General features: G+C 38.1%; 1 protein-coding gene across 4 annotated transcripts in view; it reads left to right on the top strand.

The window, feature by feature from the left end:
* Positions 1–12879, top strand: part of KAT2B (lysine acetyltransferase 2B) — a 78581-nt gene extending 65702 nt beyond the window's left edge. For 2 of the 4 annotated variants that reach the window (XM_083376123.1, XM_083376122.1), the window contains exons 13-18: positions 50–193; positions 8988–9102; positions 9554–9590; positions 9798–9861; positions 9947–10031; positions 12261–12879. In XM_083376123.1, coding sequence (XP_083232249.1) covers positions 50–193; positions 8988–9102; positions 9554–9590; positions 9798–9861; positions 9947–10031; positions 12261–12454 — 639 coding nt within the window. In that variant the 3' untranslated portion in view covers positions 12455–12879. Of the gene's footprint in view, positions 1–49; positions 194–8987; positions 9103–9553; positions 9591–9797; positions 10032–12260 lie in introns of those variants that run through there. The other 2 variants (XM_083376124.1, XM_083376125.1) reach the window with 2 other exon arrangements.
* Positions 12880–12914: the final 35 nt, after the last annotated feature.

The raw sequence follows: 12914 nt of genomic DNA, 5'->3' as shown, positions 1-12914 counted from the left end.
AATGGCTTCAGTAAGCAAGTAAAAAATACATTGGTTATTCTTTCTTTAGGGCTTTTCAAAAGATATTAAAGTACCAAAAGCAAAATATGTTGGCTATATAAAGGATTATGAAGGAGCAACTTTAATGGGATGTGAATTGAATCCAAGAATTCCTTACACTGAATTTTCAGTCATCATTAAGAAACAAAAAGAGGTAAAAGTGATTTTCTATATATCTATGTACATCTATATATATCTATATATCTATATCTATCTTTGTGTGTGTGTGTACACACACATTAATCAGGTATTGTTTTTAATCAATTCATTAACACTAGCAAAGCTACTCAGGAGTTGGATAATTGTACAACATTTAGTTTTTTATTCCAATGATACAGTGCAAAATGATATTAATTTTTATGAGAAACATCTGAAGGAAAAAGTACAATGACTATTTCCCTCTTGTTTGTTTTCTGAGTATTAATTGAAAAGCAGAACATTTAAACTTGTATATTATAGATGGACATTGGATATCATTATAAGATAGTCCCCATTTAGCAACTGCCTCAGATAACGATCACTACAATGGTGATGAAAAAATAACTTTGCAACCAGTGCCCATATTTGTGACCTTCACAGTGTTTGTTTTTCTCTCTCTCATCAGGCATTTTCCATTATAATTAGTTATATGTATATCTTCTGCTTGTCAATTTTTTCCTCTCCCCACCACCATAAACAACAGACATTGCCTAAAAAAGCTGTCTCCTCCTCAGCTGTTTTTGTCCCCAATGCAGCACATCCCTAAAAAGTGCTAACTGCAAATTCAGCTCTTAATTAGTTGATTAGAACTCTTTGGCCAGCTTTTGCTGCTGCTCGACACTGGCAATACCTAATTAATTTGAAGGCTTCTTTTCCTCCTAAGTGACATGTTGATGATAGCCACAAGTGCATTAGACAAATAACTCCAGCACATTCCTTTCTGTGTGTATTCCCTATTGCGTGCCTGATTACTCTCTTGTAATTGCTTTTTCTGAAAGGAATATGAATACAAACATCAATTCTTTTCTTGCTAATTATCCCATCACCAAAGGGCAGGGACTGGGGGAAAACGGCCATTTCTGGTTGTTCCTTTTTGATGCTGTAAAGATGTAACCACAGATAGCTGGGTGGCCCCAAATTTATTGAATATGCCACCCAGAAACACTTTAGGAAAAATGGTCGGCCATATAAATTGGACCAATAAATAAAAGAAAACCTGAAATAAAATTGTAAGCATAGTCATGGTCACATGATTTTTCGTTAGGGACTACTTTGCTTAACAACTGAGTTTCCAGTGCCAACCGCAGTTGCCAGTTGAGGACTATCTGTATAAAATTGGAGTGTTCTCTTCTGTCAGGGAGAAAGAATAGATCACCGACCTTGGATGTGGGAGATCAGTTCTATCTCCCTATCAGTTACTTTGACCAGTTGTTTTTGAACTGAAGAAATCGTAATCTTGAAAGTCCTAAATTTCAGTGCTATAAACAGACAGTGGGACAGGAGAAGCCTTAAATCTGAGAAATCCAAAGCTGTCGAGCTCTGCAAGTCTGGGAACAAGAACAAATTGGGTTTCTTCAGTTTTGTTGCTAGTAGTGTAATGTAATTGAATCTTGAAAAATTCCAAAGCCAACTTATACTAGCAGAATTAAGGTGAGGTTTCTCTTGTTGTTGTTAGTTGCGAAGTCATGTCTGACCCACCGCGACCCTATGGACAACGTTCCTCCAGGCCTTCCTGTCCTCTGCCATCTTCTGAAGTCCATTTAAGCTCACGCCTACTGCTTCAGTGACTCCATCCAGCCACCTCATTCTCTGTCGTCCCCTTCTTCTATTGCCCTCAATCTTTCCCAGCATTAGGCTCTTCTCCAGTGAGTCCTTCCTTCTCATTAGGTGGCCAAAGTATTTGAGTTTTAGCTTCAGGATCTGGCCTTCTAAAGAGCAGTCAGGGTTGATCTCCTCTAGGACTGACCGGTTTGATCGCCTTGCAGTCCAAGCGACTCGCAGGAGTCTTCTCCAGCACCATAGTTCAAAGGCTTCAATTCTTTGGCGCTCAGCCTTTCTTATGGTCCAGCTTTCACTGCCATACATTGCAACTGGGAAGACCATAGCCTTGACTATACACACTTTTGTTGACAGGGTGATGTCTCTGCTTCTCTTAGTCTCATATTTTTCCCTCTCATAAAAGCCCTGCTTCCAGTATTGGTCTTGGTTTCTTGTTCATATTTTGTGCTATATTCCGAATCTGCTAGACATTCCATCTGGCATAGAATATACTCTCCTCCCCAAAGAAGGGGCAAGCATCTTCTCTAGATCAATGGGACAATCTGAAATAGAAGAATCCAGAGAAACAGTAATGTGCCCCTACTTCCCACAGTAAAGTATGCAGGGTGTATGCATGGTGGAGAATATTGAGGAGAATATCGAGCCCTTCTACCCCTTGTGATCAAAAATTGATCATGAGATAGTTCAGGGGGACGAAGGTTGTCTGGAAATTTTATTCAGAGCTGGCAATGTGGGCATGTGTACTCCTGCACAAGGAATGTAGAGTTATTATATGTAAATTCTGCAAATGGCAATGGCAGATCAGTTGCCTTGTTGACAAGATATATCTCTACAGAAACACACAGCATTAGTCTTTCCTGTCTACCTACTCCTCTCCAAGTGAGTGACACTAACAAATAAATATAAAAATGCAGTGCAGTACTTATTGCTGGAGAGGGAGAAACACATACCAATAGCTGCATGAATGGTTCATTCACGGGGGGGGGGGGGCATTTTATCTATGGGATACTTTGGAAAACATTGATCCAAGTCCTGACAAATGAGCATCTTTGTTGTAGAATAATCCAACAGATCCAACTGTTTATCCATCCCTAATCTCTTTAGAGTATTCCTCTCTGGATGCGGTGGGGGTGGGATTGGGAATTGCCAGGTTTCAAGATTGTGGTAGAAAGAGATGGATAGGAGACATAACATTCAGGCTTCATAACAGAGCCAAGAACTTAAAAATGGTGTCTTGCTGATTTGATACTGTAGGTAGTATCTGAGACTTCTGTTGGTCTTCCAAATGTTTATGATTTGTCTCCATCTGCAGCTATCCTCTAGGAAAGTCTCCATTGTTGAAATGCTGATTTTAGTCCTTGCTCTCCTTTGTCAAAGCCTGAATAAAAGCAGTGCCCAAAGTAGAGCAATATTCCATTCAATGTTATGTCAGTTTATTTAACAAAGGAGCTGCTGGAATCCATATGGCAGAATTTTAAGTTCTGTAAGGCTGCTTATTCTAGAGTGGACCACTTAAATTAATGCCAGTTTCTCAAAAGTTGAGCTAATGATTTGTGCACTTTACAAAATCAGGAATGAAGTAAAAGTTGGCAAACCATCCAAAACATTGGACAGCTTTTTCATTTCAATTCTTTTTTATATAAAAATATACTTTTTACAGGATAAATCTGTACTCTTCTCCTAGAGATTCAGTAATCTAAATAATCCATTTTAGGAGGATCAGTTGCACAGGTTGCAACTTGCAACAGCAATTCCAGTAATCCTGTGATTGTGATTGTTAGGCAGTGGCCTCACACTTCTATCTTTTTGTCCTTGCCTGTATTTCAAAGGTCCCAATCTCTGACTTTTTGGCTGCCCTGTACTTCACTACTTCTTCCTGCTGATTCCTACTGTTCCCAGCTGACCTTCACCATTTGGTTTCCTCACTGCTGACAAGGCATATTCTCTGAGGCAGTTGCTGGCCATTTGTGTGGCCCTCATGTGGTCTCTGTGTTCCCAAAGTCTTTTATACATTCCACCACAATTATCTCCTTTCAGAAATGTATAAAAGACTATAGTTCAGTGAACTACAGGTAGTCCTTAATTTATGACCACAACTAAGCCCAAAATTTTGGTTGCTAAGTGAAATAGTTGTTAAGTGAGTTTTGCCCCATTTTATGAACTTTCCATGGTTGTTAAGTGAATCACTGCAGTTGTTAAATTTATAACATGAAGTGAATCTGGTAAGTGAATCTGGCTTCCCCATTGACTTTGCTCATCAAAAGGGTCACAAAAGGTGATCACATGACCCTGGGACACTACAGTCATCATAAATATGAATCAGTTGCCAAGCATCCAAATTTTGATCATGTAACAATGGGGATATTGTGATGGTTGTAAGTGTGAAAACGTTATAACACACTTTTTCAGTGGCATTCATTATCACTTTGAACAATCACTAAACGAATAGTTGTAAGCTGAGGACTACTTTTAGGTTTTGTCAAGTGTCAGGATAATGATCAGGTCAACAAGCAATTGATTCTTTTGGATCCAGAGACAATGAACACTTTAGTAAATAAAGCGATTTTAAGTATTATTATTACCTCAAGCAAACAATTTTAAAAGCATTTCATCTTTCTTGCTTTGTGGCACACATCTTTCCTTAAGCGGTCATTAGCAACAGATGGCAGAGCCAGATTTACTGCTTCTAGGACATCAACCATCTTGTCCATGTACTAGTAAAATAAAATAAATCCAACAGTTTTAACAATCATTTATTGAGGCATACTCCCGTTATCATTTATTCAGATATACTCAATAAATGTTAGATGTCATTTTGATCCAAATTATCTGTAAAAGCTATTGCAACCCCAAATACATGACAGGTTCAAAAATATGTTGATTTAGGACACAGGTCTGCAACCCGCGGCACCGGAGCCGCATGCGGCTCTTTCAGCAGTCTCCTGCGGCTCCCAGTCCTCTGCCATATGCAGTCCAAAAAAAAAGTGGGACTAAAAAAGTTCAGCCAATCAATTCAAATATGCAGGATAGGTGCATATCTCACCTTGGCTCCACTCTTCAGTCAAACCCTGTTCTGCGCATGCTTGCATGTATGCGCATGCGCACATATTTTTTGCGGCTCCCAGTTTTTCATTTTGTGAGGGAACCGGTTCCGAGTGGCTCTTTCACTGTTTCAGGTTGCTGACCCCTGATTTAGGAGATAATGATTAAAAGCAGATTTATTGTTAGCACTTTATTAGTTTACCAATTTTTTTGTGTATCAGACTTTCTTTTGCTGTGCGTGTAAATTCATCCTATTCCTTTAAAGTATTATCTTCTGACCCATCCATCTATTTTGTTGGGCAAATCTTAAACCTTTTCTAAAATTTCAGTAAATACATTGCTATCCCTTCATTATATAGGACATTCTCCTCTCTCTGTTTATTATGCTGCTTAATACCTGGATGCCCTTTATAATCAAATTAGGCCTGGGGCAATCTGATCATAGTGCAGCTATGCCACAGTTTTATAGATCCAGAGATTTATCCAATTGCTTTTTGTGTGCCCTTGATAGACATTTGTACATTAAAGTCAAAGTGGAGGCTTCAGGGACATTCAGATCATTTCAAAGGGGAAGGCAAAGATAGTTTGTCAATTGCCTCTTCCAACTATTTAATGTTTTCTAAGTGGACTTGTTATTAAACTCTTCCAAAAGTATTACCCGGTCCCCAAATTATCATTTGTTTAATGCTTAATGTTGATAAAATTAGCTTACATTTCTATTGTTCCATTGAAATAGAGGTTTGTGCTGACCTTGACCTCCCTTTTCTTGTTTTAGAGCAGGGGTGTCAAACTCAATTTCATTGAGGGCCGCATCAGCATTGCGGTTGCCCTCAAGGGGCTGGGTGGGTATGGCCAGGGTGGGCATGGCCTACTGGGTGGGCGTGGCTAGAGTCTGTATGGCCTGCTGGGTGGGCATGGCCAGCTCTACAACGTTTGCATCAAGGGTGCCTATGGGGGCCTGGGCAGGAGTGGGACAGATCTGAGGGTCTCTGGCAGAAGGAAGGACTCTGGGCCAGGGCCAAGGCAGTGGGGGCCGTTCCCTCACTGTTTCCAGGGTAGCTTTGGGGGCCACATGAAACCACTTTGCAGGTTGGATCTGGCCCCCGGGCCTTGTGTTTGACATGTCTGCTTTAGAGTCATTTCATCCACTTCTATGTTCAGTGGCTGCTTTAATTGTGACTGGGTAGATTTCCCCCCTACCCCCGATGTTGTAATGCAAGTAAACTGTAATAGAGGACACCATATTTCTGCACTTTTGAACAGCTAAAAGTTTTACCTCATTGAAAATATGGTGGGAAGTAAAACCTGTATCCTTTCTGACCATAGGTCTGATATTTTTTTTAACCAGAATCTAATGTTTAGGTTTAATAGAATTAAGTTGCCCACCCTCAGGTGTGTAAGTGTGTTTGCAGGTCTCTTGAATACTTCTGCACTAAAGATTAATCATCAACAATTAACATAATCATAACAATGCCCAACAGTGTATGGCTGAATTCAAGCAACGTTAAAACAAAACCTGAGCAGTTCATTGCATTTTCTGTTTGGCTAAGACAATGTTGTACAATTCAGTTGCAAAGAAATAGTATTTAACTTCCATATACCGTAACTTTCTAAAATCAAAATTTGCAAAGGTTCAAAGAAGAAAAGCTAGGCATGTTCAGGTCTAAACTGCTTCTACAGTGGAGAGCCCATCAAACATTGTTCTAAAAATATTTTCTTTTTCCCCCTTTTATTCATCATGTGCTGTGTTGAGGGACAAATATGTAGAATTTAAAAGCTAAAACACGGGAAGCTCCCATCCCTTCTTTCTATCTGAATCACTTACATTCATTGTTATATTATTGTCAGCAATGAGAATTTTCTTCTCTCTTCCCTACAAAACATTTTTGGCTTCTGTCCTCATCATTTGGGACCTTTTCCCATGTAGTCCCATCAGTATTATTATTTTCCCAATTCTTTCTTATCACAGCCATATGCAAAGGCAATTGCAATTATTTTTTTCCCCTACACTCAACCTTCCCTCCTTTTTCTCTCTTCTAAGGACCTGCATTAAAATCATTGGTAGACTCTTGTTGTAAGACAGGGAGTAAGATTGTGGGTAAAAACTGGAATGCAAAATATTTTTGTGGACAGCACAACAGATAGTAAGCAAATCTGTTCTTGGAGACTAATTGGGTCTCCTCAAGAGGAGTAGTCAATTTTCTTAACAGAAACAGCTTTAAGAAATGATATTTATAAAATTCAAATATTATTCTAATAAAGAGCAGAACATCTAGGATACTTATTATTTTGACACTAGAGTTTGAAGCAATTATTTCTCACCCCTCCAAGTTTAACAAACAAACAATTTATTCAGGGCTCCTTTTATGTTCTTTCCAGGGAACTAAAAAAATCTCTCAGCCATCAATGTAAGCTGTGGGTCCCTGAAATATTATGCACTATCCATGCATAGGGGTGCACTCAGCTCCAGATGAATTTTGGCTACCTCTTCCACAATTTTTGTATATAGCTAACAAGTTCTGCCAAATTTATAAACAGTTTATTTTCATGTGTTCTCAGTTAACTGATCCAATTCAGATACATACCAGAAGTAGAAGCAACATTATCTACTTTCTTTTGAAAGCCCTGGGCTGGGGATTATTGCCTCTTAATCTTTCTCTTGACTCTTAGCATTGGTGGCAACTTTTTGGGAAGTGGTTTGCCAATGCCTCCTTCCTAGAGCTGAAAAACCATGAGTTTCCCCCCAATTAGATGTCATGAAAAGCGGCAAAGCCAGAATCAGAACATTTTCACTGGATCACATCTTCATTGCCAATTATGTTTTGCCAAATGTCAAGGCAGTGATCACATGCCCAGGCATTGGTCCTTCTATCTATGAACACCCCGATAAACAAAGGGATTTTAAGCTTTGTTACCTCAAACAAACACATTTGAAAGCATAACTTAAAAAGCAAACACACCAAGCAAGATAATATTATAAATCTCTTACAGGCTGTCAGGACCTCCTTAACTGCCTTATGTGCAGTTAATTTTTCAGCAGTACCCAGCACCAGGTTCCATTGCAGATTCACAGCTCTCCTTAGAAGACCATATAGTAGCTGTGACTAGGGGGGCCTTCGCCCAGGTTCGCCTGGTGCGCCAGTTGCGGCCCTATCTAGACCGGGATGCCTTACGTACGGTCACTCATGCGCTCGTGACCTCTCGTCTTGATTACTGCAATGCTCTCTACATGGGGCTACCCTTGAAGACCACTCGGAGGCTCCAACTGGTACAGAATGCAGCCGCGAGAGTTGTGTTGGGAGTTTCCCGATACTCCCATGTCACACCTTTGCTCCGCGAGCTGCATTGGCTAACAGTTGTCTTCCGGGTGAGGTTCAAGGTGTTAGTAATGACCTACAAAGCCCTTCATGGCATAGGTCCGGAATACCTTGGGGAGCACCTGCAGCCGGCGTCAACTTCCCTCCGCCCAGTACGCTCCCACAGAGAGGGCCTCCTCAGGGTGCCACCGGTCAAAGAATGCCGACTGGTGGCCCCCAGGGGGAGGGCGTTCTCTGTGGGTGCACCGGATTTATGGAACCATCTTCCGGTCGAGCTCCGGATGGCACCCGATCTCCGCTCCTTCCGGCGCGATCTTAAAACCCATCTCTTTAAAAAAGCTGGCCTGGCCTGATGGGACGGGGTGGGATTTTTATAAATGAACTTCAATTTTTAATCTGTATTAATTTATTATGGGCATTGTTTAATCACATTTTAATAATTTTTAATTTTTGTATCTAGTTTTTATGTATTGCCCTGTTCACCGCCCTGAGTCCTCCAGGAGAAGGGCAGTATATAAATTAAATAAATAAATAAATAAATAAATAAAATATCATTATTGAGGAAAGAAGCAACTTGGATAAATATGTGCTGCAGATGAGTTCCACATTCACATTTGCATTTAATACATTAGATAAAATGGCTTATAAACACCAATATCTTAGATAATTTATATATTTCAGATCCATAAGTTTTCATTCCCCTCTAAATATTCACTTTTATTCACTTTTTACTGAAATTCATTTGTTCACATATGAACCTGTTCAAAAATTAATCTCATTTAAAATAATGTTGCTTTTTACAGTTCTATTTTTGTCTTGTCTTTATTCCAGATCATTAAAAAATTAATTGAAAGGAAGCAAGCACAGATTCAGAAAGTTTATCCTGGCCTTTCTTGTTTCAAAGATGGAGTACGACAGATTCCCATAGAAAGTATTCCTGGAATTAGTATGTACCCTGTGCTTTTTAGCTGTTTTGTTTTACTTGCCAAGGTCATGTTTAATGATTTCTTATCTTTTTCTGCAAATATTGGTTTAATTTAATTTTAAACTACTGGATTCTCTTCTCCAGATCTAGATTATTTATAACATTTATTTTAATGACAATTGTGTATTTTAATTGTGTATTCTGGCAGGGTTCTTTATTTTCTTGTTATTAGCCAGAATTAATATATAGATAATTACTATTACTTTTATAGTACTTTGGATATTAAAAACAAAAACTGATGCTTCCTTGACTGATTTATATGTAGAAATTAATTGTTGGGGATTTGTTCAAGATATTCAGATATATCTGAACGTTGGCTTATTCTCTAAAGCAGAGTATATGGGTTTCAGTCCACACATTGTAACTTACCATTTTTTATTTGCCTTTTGCTTTAATTTTGCTTGTTGCCTAGGAGAGACTGGCTGGAAACCAAGTAATAAAGAGAAGGGGTAAGTATTGTTAAGTGATAACATAAATTAAATAAAACCCTTTTCAAATTGACTATTAATACATTCCTTAAAAACAATTGAATCTGTATTTCTAACAGCAGAAAATGGACAGTTTAGTCATTAATAGTTTATAATCGCTGGGTTGTTGACTATTTAAAATAACTGTATAGACCATACATTTTAATCTTGTCTGCTTTTTGTTTTAAGTAAAGAACCCAAAGATCTGGATCAACTTTACAGCACGCTAAAAAACATTCTACAACAGGTCAAGGTAGGTTTTATGTTTTGTTTTTGTAAATCTCACAAAAAATTTTCTGATATAAAACATTGATCAGTAACCTTTTTTTCCCCCCTAGAGCCACCAAAGTGCTTGGCCTTTCATGGAACCAGTGAAGAGAACAGAGGCCCCTGGATATTATGAAGTTATAAGGTTTCCTATGGGTAATGCCATTAGTATTTTAAAAAGGCATTTATGGAAAATGAAAATAAATTTTAAAATATGGAACTGTAAGTGTGCTGTTCCATCAGCTTTACACAACCATCGGAAACTTTTTTTCAGTGTAATGACACAATTTAATGATATCTGCATTAGAAAAAGCAGATACACTACATTCAGAAAGTATTCAGACATCCCTTCACTTTTGTCAATTTTGTTATGCTGTAGCCTGATTCTACAGTTTTTGAAGTTCATTAATCTACACTCAGTACCTCATAATGACAACGGAAAACAGAATTATAGAAATGTCAGTAAATTTATTTAAAAGAAAAAAACTGAAATATCACATTGGTATAAGTATTTAGACTCTTCACTCAGTACTTTGTTGAAGCACCTTTGGCAGCAATTACAGCCTCTAGTCTTTTGGGGTATGATGTGACAAGCTTTGCACACCTGGATTGGGGGATTTTCTACCATTCTTCCTTGCAAATCCTCTCAAGCTCAGTCAGGTTGGATGGCGACTATCAGTGGACACCCATTTTCAGATCCCTCCAGAGATGTTCAGTAGGGTTCAAGTCAGGGCTCTAGCTGGGCCACTCTATGACATTCATAGATATATCCTTAAGCCACTCCTGTGTTGCCTTGGCTGTGTGCTTAGTTCACTGCCATGTTGGAAAGTGATCCTTCAGACCAGTCTGAGGTCCTGAGCACTGTAGAACAGGTTTTTATTGAGGATATCCCTGTACTTTCCTCCGTTCAGCTTTCCCTCAACTCTGACCAGTCTTCCAGTCCCTGCTGCTGAATAACACCCCCACAGCAGGATGCTGCTACCACCATGCTTCACTGCTGGGATAATATTGGGCAGGTGATGAGTGGTGCCTGGTTTCCTTCAGACATAATGTTTAAAATTGAGACCAAACAGTTCAAACTTAGCTTCATCAGACCAGAGAATCTTGTTCCTCACAGACAGAGTCCTTTTTTTGCAATTTCCAAGCAGGCTTTCATGTGTTTGCGCTGAGAAGCTTCCATCTAGCCACTTTGTCATAAAACCTTGATCAGTGGAGGGCTGCTGTGATGGTTATCCTTTTGGAAATCTGCCCCATCTCCACACAGGATCTCTGGAGCTCATTCAGAGTGACCCATCGGCCCTTCTCCCCCTATTATTCAGTTTGGCTGGGCAACCAGCTCTTGGATGAGTCTTGGTTGTGCCACAAACGTCTTCCATTTGAGAGTAATGGGGGCCACTGTGCTCTTAGGAATCTCCAGTGCAGCAGAAATTTTATTGTAGCCTTCCCCAGATCTGTGCCTTGCAATAATTCTGTCTGAGCTTTACAGGCAGTTCCTTTGACCTCCTGGCTTTTGTATTTTTTTTTAAATCCCATTTATATTCCGACCGAAGACTCAGGGCAGCTTACAATCTAAAGCACAAATCAATGTGCTTAGCAAATTGTCAGCTGTGAGGTCTTCTGTTGAGATGTGTGCCTTTCCAAATCATGTTCAATCAATTTAATTGGACTACAATCAAGATGTAGAAATATGTCAGCAACAATCAAGAGAAATGAGGGGTACTGGAGTTAAATTTGCAAAGGGTCTGAATACTTATGCAAATGTGATATTTGTTTTTTTCTTTCTGATAAATTTAGACATTTCTAAAATTCTGTTTTCACTTTGCCATTATGGAGTAGAGTGTAGATTAATGAGAAAAAAAATTAATTTCAACAACTGTAGAATCGGGCTGTAGCATAACAAAACTGACAAAAGTGAAGGGGGTCTGAATACTTTCTGAATGCATTGTATGTCAGAAAATGATCTTGAAGCATCATATGTAGGAGCTCATGAAAAGGATTTTGTTTGGATTCACCTGTCATCAGCACTTATTTATTTGTTCAAAATACATTTATTTGTAAGCAGGAGACCTTTCTGCTTACAGAAAGCTGCTTTTGCCAGAACAATAATTATATACTTAAAAGGCAGCGTTCTCCTCCACAGTGAGATTATTTTTACTCACCATCCTAAAAACAACAGAATACCTGCCCACATTCATTTTTTGTAACTGGATGGCAGATTTATTATAATTTATAAAAAATATATGATTCAGCTGCAAAAAGGTTAGTGATTATGTATATAAACCATGATTTTATGTAGCACTAAAATAACAAGTTCATTCACTAAAGAGAGAGGGAAACAACAGAATCAGATGATATTCTAATAATAAGATGTTTGTTCTTACACAGATCTGAAAACTATGAGTGAACGACTGAAGAATAGATACTACGTATCTAAGAAATTATTCATGGCAGATATGCAGCGAGTATTTACTAACTGCAGAGAGTACAACCCACCTGAAAGTGAATATTACAAATGTGCCAATATACTGGAGAAATTCTTTTACACAAAAATTAAAGAAGCTGGATTAATTGACAAATAATTTTCTTGTCATACAATTAAGATGCCTAATGTAACAGCAAAATATGCAGTTCTTTCACTAGATTCGAAACTTGTTTATAAAGTAAAACTTTCTTAACTAGCACTTTTAAACATGTAATATAGAAGAGTTTATTTTATTAAAGTATTTTTAAATGTACACTTGCATGCCCTTTTGCGGTGTATTCAATTTTTATTAGATGTATTGCACAAACTGTTTGGAGATTTGGAAAGGGTAAATTTCCAAGCAGTGAATGTTTATGCTTAATGTATCAGATTGAAAAATAGCTTATTTTTACAGCAAATATGTTAATGAAGGGGGAAATGAATTATATATTATGAATTATATATAATACTAATACCTATATAATGAATATATTTTATTTTCATATATATGTATGTGTATATATATATATATATATATATATATATATATATATATATATGTATGTATATATATATAT

This window comes from Vipera ursinii (genome assembly GCF_947247035.1).
Source record: "Vipera ursinii genome assembly, chromosome: Z".
Taxonomy (NCBI): domain Eukaryota; kingdom Metazoa; phylum Chordata; class Lepidosauria; order Squamata; family Viperidae; genus Vipera; species Vipera ursinii.
This window is presented reverse-complemented; position numbering and strand designations above follow the sequence as displayed.